Source organism: Gavialis gangeticus, unplaced genomic scaffold (assembly GCF_001723915.1).
Source record: "Gavialis gangeticus isolate Ggan-Ray unplaced genomic scaffold, GavGan_comp1, whole genome shotgun sequence".
Lineage (NCBI taxonomy): Eukaryota > Metazoa > Chordata > Crocodylia > Gavialidae > Gavialis > Gavialis gangeticus.
Window position 1 is genome coordinate 3,887,889 of NW_017729001.1, and position 8,495 is coordinate 3,896,383.

An 8,495-nucleotide genomic window follows, 5' to 3' on the forward strand; every position below is an offset into this window, starting at 1 on the left:
GAAAAACTTTATTGACAAAATTTTGGAAAACAGGCAAAAACTCAGTGAATAGAAGCCCTCTGGGATTTTTTTTTTTTTAAACTACTTGCACTTCTTCCCAGATGAAACTGCTCACTTCTCTGGGGCAAAACTTGAAAGAATGCTGATAAGTTCAGGGCCAACTGGTTAACAGCTGTGGCTTTTGAAGGCCAAGATAAATGCTGGGCCTGGCAAAAATCACTGTGGAGGAGCCATTATTTGGTAGAACACAAATATATTATGTCCATTTCATTCATAATAATTATGCAAGAAGTGGAATCCATGAAAAATTGAAAAGGTCTATGTACTGATCTGTAATTCCAGCTTGCTTAGGCCTTTTAATTTACACTGAAAAAGTCAGTTACTACATTCCAGTTATTGGCTTGCAACTGATTAACTGCAGTGGCTTCATCATTTATGTAACCTCTAGGAATAAGATTATTCAGATTCCACTAAGCTCCCTTCCCTCCTCTTGACTCTGACAGTTAACTATCTGATTCTTCCTTAACATGGCTTTTCCAAGAAACCAACTGCTTTGGTTGTCATAGGGATTTTAAGATACTGAAGATGGGTGGGTAGGTACTCATGGTCAGAAGGAGATAGTGAAGACAGTGAGACGGTGGGGAAAAACCAATTACACTGCTTTAAGGAAGACTTGCCACCCATCAGAAAGCATCACTTTTTCTGCTGCAACTATTTCTTCCGTCTACTCCTACCTCACAGTATGTAAAGCTAATTTATACCCTGTGGCATTCAAGGGGTAAACTACTGCAGTCTGGCTTTCACTTAATGCAAGATAGGGAGGACAGAAAAAATGCTTCGAAGTGGGAGAACTGTTTAGTCCAGGGGTGCTCAACCTCCAGCCTGAGGGCCAAATGCAGCCCAGAGCCTTGGAATCTGCCCTACGGGGCTTCCCACAAGTTAGGAAATTTGGTGGAGGGGAAGCAGTGGCAGTTAACACTGCCATCCCTCTCCAATGCCAAAAATCCCAAATCCAGCATAGCAGGTTGGAGCCAGGCTGCAACCCTCCTCTGCTAACTAAGTCAGGGCCAGGCCAAGCCCTCTTTCCCTGGGCAGCTGGATCAGGGTTGAGCTGCCCCCTTCAAAGACCTGCTATTGGACCTAATGATCCGATCTCACTTAACCACCTCATGAGGAAATATAGTCAATTCCAAATAGCAAGAGTGACCTCGTGTTCTGTTCAGCTGTCTAACCAGTTTTGTAGCAAAAAAGAATGGTCAGGCCAGTGATCCAGACTGTAAACCAAACAAAGCAGTGAGACCCATACAAATGACTGCTCACTTAAAGATGGACCCAACTTCACACCAGTAGGGAACTCTCTTACTCATGCTTCACAAAACAAATTTGTAGCAGAAAAAGCAGCCCAAATTCCACCTGTTGGTAACTAATCAATTCAAAACACTGTTGGACAGCTAAGCCCTCTTGTTCAGACAGCACAGCCATGCCTGAAGCTGCTGTTTAACTTAAAATACCTCTCAGATTGTTTAGTGATGTCTCTTCCACTTCAACGACACCATCAATAAAGCCACTGCTGTTGCCTTGATCAATAACGTGCATATCTGAAGAACTAAACCTACTATATGCCTTGCAATGAGACACAGTATTCACTCACTGTACATTCACAGCAACTTTCCAAGTTAAAAATGAGTTCACATTTAAAAAAAAAACAACAAACAAAAAAACCCCCAAAAAAACAAAAAACAAAAAAAACTTAGGAGTGTCCCGAGTAGCACTTTTGGCTTGGTATTGTCATCACTTTATTGATGAAGACTGATTGCACAAATTAAGTACTAAGGTCCAAGCCAGGTAAGCAGAAATGCTGTAAGCAGCAAAATGTTTAGCCTGTTGGGACAAAGAACAGGAAGCAAGGAGCACTTTGAATCACTCATTAGTGATTGAATGATGGACTGCACATCCACCTTCTCTTTACTGGAGGGAAAACTGCTGCATTGGAAAGTCTTTTCAAGGGGTGGAAAGAAATAGAAGAGATACAAAATAGTCAGGGACCCAAGAGACACTTTTCACAGAAACAATTATATTTCAGCTACCACCTATATCTGTGTCTCTGTTTCCTGTTCTGACTGTAAGGAGACAGTCCCTGGCAAAGAATCAAGATTCTAAAATTGCAATGGCACTGATATAGTTTTCTGTATTTAATAATCATTATGATTCAAAAGTTCATTTCACCAAATTACATACCAGCAGGTTACTTTCCTCCTCAAACATGGGGCAGATGCTTACATTTCAACACTAAGCAGGGCTCACCTGGAGGTAGATTGCTGCCTCTTGGTAGTTCATTTCCCAGTTGTGGCTGGCAGAACTTTGCCGAGAGCAGCAGTCCCCTGCTGCTGGGCTGGACACATCATTAACAATATCATAGTTGCCTCCATCTGTGTTGGTAGGACAGGGTGAGAAAAAGGAAAAGGAGGCCAATTTACAATTGAGCAAGGCAAGTTTATTCAGGAAGAATGTACCAGCCATTGGTCTGAAATACAAGCAGATCAGGTAGCAAGTAGCAAGTGGACAGTCAAGAGACACTGGAGCAGAAACTGACAATTTATACAAAGTCAAATCAACACTTCACGTATAGCAGCTGTCAAAAGGAAAAATGTTACTAAGACCAGCTCCACCGTGCTCTGCACACCTTATAACAGAACAAGTTATTCTATTTGGGTAGAATCCAATTTTTATATGGTAAGGGTGTCACCTGGAAAATGATACCAGGAGATACCATGCATACTTGAGATGGTGATAAGTGACTTGTATTATATGAGAGAGATGCACACAGAAAAAACATCTTTCAAAATACCTTTTTGTCAAAATGATCTAACTAGAACCACATTTCATTCTAGCTTTTAGGACTCAAGTTTTAATCCTACATGTATGTTACATCTCTGCAAAACAAAACCCTCTACTATGGGGGGGCAGCAAAATGCATCCTATGGGCCAGATTAGGTCCATCAGGCGATTTCATCTGGCCCGTGGGCAGGTGCCCGTCAATCACTGCATCTGGCCTGACCCTGGGCTGCCCCTGTTATGCTCGCATGGGGCTGAGCCCTGCTCACTCCCATGGGGGCAACATGTACTGTGCTCCCACACTTGCCCATGGGACAGCTCTGACCCCAGCCTCACAGGCAGGGAAGTGGTGGTGGCAGACAGGAGGGAAGTGGTGGTGGCTGGCTGGCAGGCAGGAAAATAGGGGAGTGACAGAGGAAGAGCAGCAGGTGGGAGAAGTGGTGGCAGGAGCAGCAGTGGTGGGGAGGGGAGTGGTAGTGTGTGGGAGTGAAGCAGCAGCTGGGCGGGAGCATGGGGCCCGTGCTGGTGCTGTGGAGTCAGTGCTGGCGAGGACCAAGGCTGGGGCGGCAGGAGCACGGACCCCAGACCACCAGGGGTGCAGGGTCTGTCCGCCTGGCTTCATCATGCAGGGCTCATATGTAGTTCCCAGGTTCTCTGTCTGAGCCACGCACCTCTGGGGGGAGCCCCTCACGATGGAGCCGGTGGCCCAGCCCCACTCACTGCTACACACAGGTCATGGGAAATGGTGGGGAGCTCTGCAACATGGAGCTGGACCGGCACTGCCCCTCTCCCTGCTGCCCCGACCGAGCCCCATGACCTGCACCTCCAGGTTCATCATGTAGGGCTCCCCACAGCGACACAGGGCTCAGGCAGAGAGTCTACTAGGTCACAGCCTAACATTGTTACAAGTCCCATTTGGAAACAAACACACACCATAGTAAAAGTCCTTTCCCTGAAGAGATTATAGTCTAAAATGACAAAAGTAAAGGGCAGGAGAAAGGAAGGACTGTTATTCACAAAACTGTAGGGCTGGAAGGGACTTCATGAGATCACTGGGTCCAGCCCCCCTGTTCTGGGCAGGAAAGACTGCTGGGGTCAAATAACAGTTGCAATCTCCCTCCACAATCACTTGCACTTGTTGCACTTCCACTTCCTCACCCTTGAACAAAATCGGGACTCCAGTCACTTTGTTTACCTCTGACCCTGCCTACCGTCATTATATAGAGGGAGAATTCAGGCCCAGACCAAAAAAGGTGCTTGGGTACCTACCTCCCATAGAAAACAAGTTCAAATTTTTCCAAGAATGACAACTAGATGTAGACATCTATTTTTGTCGGTGCTCCATCAATACAGACAAACTCTTTTAAAGACTAGACACTAAAAACAGAAACACTCAAAACATACCAGTCTTTTCTTCAAAAAGCAGAGAGTCTTAAAAGAATTACCCTAGGTCATACAGAAAGCCTCTGGCCAGCAATTCTCAACCAAGGTGCTGCAAGATTCTGCACAATATTAGCACTGTTAGGTGTACAAACACCTACACGCAACTCACAAGATAAACCCCAAATTTTCAAATAGGAATCTATAATATCCAAACCATTCTGACCTGTTGTGGGCTTTCTAAGTTCTTCACAGCAGGATTGCTGTTTTGTTTTGTTTTGTTTTGTTTTTTCGGCATCAAAAAACAAATGAAAGCAAAGTGCTGGCATTTTCCAAGGGTGCCTTTAGTCTAATGAAATTGATAACTACTGCTCTAGCCGAACAAGGACAATCTCAGATGACCAGAGTGTCAGTGTCTTAACCACATAACCATTGTTCTTCCCCAATAGTTTCCTGAGAGAAGTATTATAAAGGCCAGCCTGGAAGGAAATGGATTTCCAACATAAATAAGCTTTGTGCCATTATTTGAAAGTTGTTATGCAGAACTTCTTAATCTGCATGTTCTGAGAAGTTATTTGGGGCAAGAGGAAGCTGTAATCATGCTTTCATTTCCTCTCTGATACTTTCACAGTCAGCAAGTATACCACTACCAGAAGGTAAACTCCATCTCACTGCTACTCCAGATTGGATACAGACATTTTTCCTATTATACATCACAGCCTGCTCACAATGAAACTAGACACTGTTACATTAATATCCCTGTGTACATATATGTGTTCTAGCTATGTTGCTCCTGCTAGTGAAGGTATGGTGGTGTGAGAGACCCTCAAATACGCCAGTGAACATGACCTTTGGTTTGGCCTCTGATCAGTGAGATAAAGCAAACAGGCAAAGAAGGAACCTATCTTGGAAGAACCTGAAGGTCAGTCTCTTCAAATTGTCCCAGGACAATCCTTCCTCGTTACCCCACAGCCACAAACATCTTGCTTATTTTAGAGATTCAGAGGAATTCTGGAGTAGCTGGAACACAGACACAGGCTGTGCAAAGCTTCAGTTGACGATTCAGTTTGGAGGAGATTCAGTCCAATTCAGTGGCCGAAACTCCAAATCAAGGGACAAATTAAAAGGTCTGAATTGATTCAAAGCTCTCCAAATCGATTTGAAAGATTTGGAGAGCTTTGGCGATTCAGGCAGTCCTCGCCCACTGCAGCAGAGAGCTGGATCCAGACTCCATGCTGGTAAGTAGGAGGCGGGAAGGGACCATGGGGGAAACCCTGCCAGGCCCCCTCCCCTGCCTGCTCCCTCAGAGCCCCCCGACCTCCACCCAATCCCCCCCACCCCACCTCCCAGTTGTTTAAAAAAAAAAAAAGCCACCACTCACCAGGTACTACCAGGTGAGGGGGCAGCCATGGGGGGGCTGGGAGAGCAGGTGGGGCCAGGGGGTTTGTGCAGAGCCCCCCCCATTCAGTGTGGGGCAGTGGGGAGCAATAGAGATTGCCCCCCTGCCAGGCAGCAGCGAGTGGGGGATTTTTTTTTTCCTTCAAAAGAGCCAGGAGCTGGGGTGGGCGGGGCCTGTGTGTTTCAGAGATTTGGCCGAATCAATTCGGGACAGTGATTTGAATCACTGAATCAAACCACTGTCCCCTGAATAAGCTGAATCCGAATACAAAGCGAATACTAGCTGCTTCACACAGGCCTAACAGACACAGGACTGATGCACTGCAGGGGAAGAAGGAACAACCCTTTACCTCCTAGTAGCAAATGGTTCAGCAGATGCATCTTCTTACTAATAGAAGCAGCACATATATTTATCTCCAACCAACACAATTATCATCAAAATACCTACGTATAACAGTCTTACTTTACCTTACAGCAAGGGTGGGCAAAATACAGCCCATGGGCCACATCTGGCCCGCCAACTGATTAGATCCGGCCTGCAGGCAGTCACCCACCAATTAATTGCATCAGGCCCTGCCTGTGGCTGCCTCTGCTGTGCTCTGCTTGGGGAGGAGTCCTGCCCCAGGCAGAGCGTATTGTGCTCCCAGCCTCCCCCACCAGCAGGCACAGCTTCTGAGCAGGACTCCTGCTCCTGCCACTGCCCAGAGAACTGCTGGGCTCCCTCAGCCTCCAGCAACTCAGGAAAGCAGCTGCCACCCCTGGCAGCAACAGAAGCCCCTGCAAGAGGGCGGGTGATGGACAGACACAGGGAACTGAGCCTGGCATCACCACCTCCCTTAGAAGCAACAGCAGCAGGAGCCAGTGCAGGCTCAGCTGCAGCCCTGCTGTGCAGGTGTGGGTCAGACATTGCACAGCTGCAGCATTCAGGGAGCAGGGCTCTACCTGCAGCTCACTCTGGTCTTGCTCATGCAGGGCAAGGGAGTGAGAGGGAGGGGGCATGAAGGAGCCCCGCACAAAAAAAAAAAAATCACCAAACAAGCCCTGGACTCACTGGGTGCTGCCAGGAGGAAGGATGATCCCTACTGCCCCTCCACACCCCCAGCCCAGTTTGATGCAAGTACTTACAAATGACTGGAAAGCCTTTGAAGTAGTAACACCAATTACTCTAGTTTAAAATAATTTTACTATTACTATAACCTGACAGCAACCCACAACATTTAAGAGCAGCAAAAAAAAACAACAACAAAAAAAACACTTAAAAGTTAACAAGTGTTTGTAGTTTTACAAACATTTTCTTTAACCCATACACTAATGTTCTTAGGGAAGATACCTTTCCTAGAATGGAATCACACCAATGTTCTTTGCAAGAAAAAGCATAAGTCATGCTAAGTTAAATAAAAACCTTTCAGCAGCAAGCATCCTGTCCAGAAAATGCTGAAATACAAAAGAGATGTCCCAAAGGGGCTAAGCTTGAGAATATGAAAACAACTTTCAGAACTGTGAGCCAGGAACAAAATTGTAATACCAATATGCTTTCTTTCTTCCCCAAACCAAATCAGTTTCTGTGCTAGTTGTACAGAGAACGGAAAACTTGTAAGCAAAGGGTTCCATTTATTTATAGGACTACATTTATTGTACACGCTCATCCCAAAGGGGTACCAGAAGGTTGATCTAGGACCCTTAAGGCACCAGCATCATCTGGCTAATAAATAATAATAAAAAAAATAATAAGTAGTTTGGCAGCCATCCAGGTAGCTAATAGCCTTAGCTGGTCCCAAAATAACAATGACAGATGAATGCAACCCTCCACTCCACTTGGCTCATCCTGTAGAACATCCTCAATGGCATTTACCATTAGCATCAAGTTCAATCAGACAGCAAGATCTCTCCACAGGACTCTCACAATCTTCTAAGTGCATGGCAGGCAGCTCCTACCACTGGTCCTTCCTTTGCTTTGGGAAGCAGATGCACAGTATTTGGAGATGGTAGCAGGTGAAAAAAGAAGAGAAAACAACTGGACAGTCTCTTCCCTCCTCTTAAAGTTACTACGCGGTTTCAAGGCTCACTCAAGGGAAAGCCAAAGAATGAAAAGTTTACTTCTGACTTTTCACAAAACAAACAAAAAACCCAAACCCCACCAAAAAACATTTTGTCCCTACAAGGAACATAGGTCAGGCAGTTAAAATTCTGCCCTATATTTGTCAAAAGCAGGATGCTCTCGATTTTTCAGTTGTTTGAAGGTTGAGTTACTGGATACAGAGCCTCTGAGAAGGATTCTGGCTAAAGAGCCCTTGGTTCAAGCCTTCTTTTATTTTGACACACAGCACAATCTGCTCAGTCCAGCAAGCACTACAGCTAATGGGAAAGGATTCACTAAAGTGCTGACTGGTCAAGTAAAGAAATCCCAGCCCTTTTCTCCTCCCTTCCACACCCCCACTCCAAACAGAACATTAAAAAGATATTGGAGTCCACAGTACAAAGGGTGTGAAGCAGTAAACTGGCTGAGCCATTCGCAGATGGTAATGTTTTCTCCACCCTGATGCAACTTATCCCAAACGTTCACTTAAAAAAAAACAAAAACAAAAAAAACAAAACAACAAAAAAAAAAACACAACACACACAGCTGGCCTGCTTACACAAGTCAACCAAAATGATACTGCAGGGACTCCAACATTTCCATTCACTGGAGCACAGCATGCGCCTGTGTAAATAGTTTCCATATGCCATCATAAAGGAAGAGAGGGATGCAAACTTTCCTGGACCGAAATAGCTCCCTTTATGAAAAAAGCTCCCTGATGCCATCAAGGAAAGGAAACATTCTCTGTGGGCTGACATGGTAAGCAAACCTCTGCTGCCGAGATCTATGGGAAAGGTGCACTGTT

The 8,495-nt window shown here is 45.4% G+C and overlaps 1 protein-coding gene across 3 annotated transcripts in view; it reads right to left on the reverse strand.

Moving 5' to 3' along the window:
- Positions 1-7,924, reverse strand: part of TPCN1 (two pore segment channel 1) — a 57,759-nt gene extending 49,835 nt beyond the window's left edge. For 2 of the 3 annotated variants that reach the window (XM_019506699.1, XM_019506697.1), the window contains exons 1-2: positions 7,466-7,923; positions 2,305-2,429 (exon numbers count right to left, since the gene is read on the reverse strand). In XM_019506699.1, coding sequence (XP_019362244.1) covers positions 2,305-2,429; positions 7,466-7,532 — 192 coding nt within the window. In that variant the 5' untranslated portion in view covers positions 7,533-7,923. Of the gene's footprint in view, positions 1-2,304; positions 2,430-7,465 lie in introns of all 3 variants that reach the window. The other variant, XM_019506698.1, reaches the window with a different exon arrangement.
- Between the last annotated feature and the right edge of the window lie 571 nt (positions 7,925-8,495).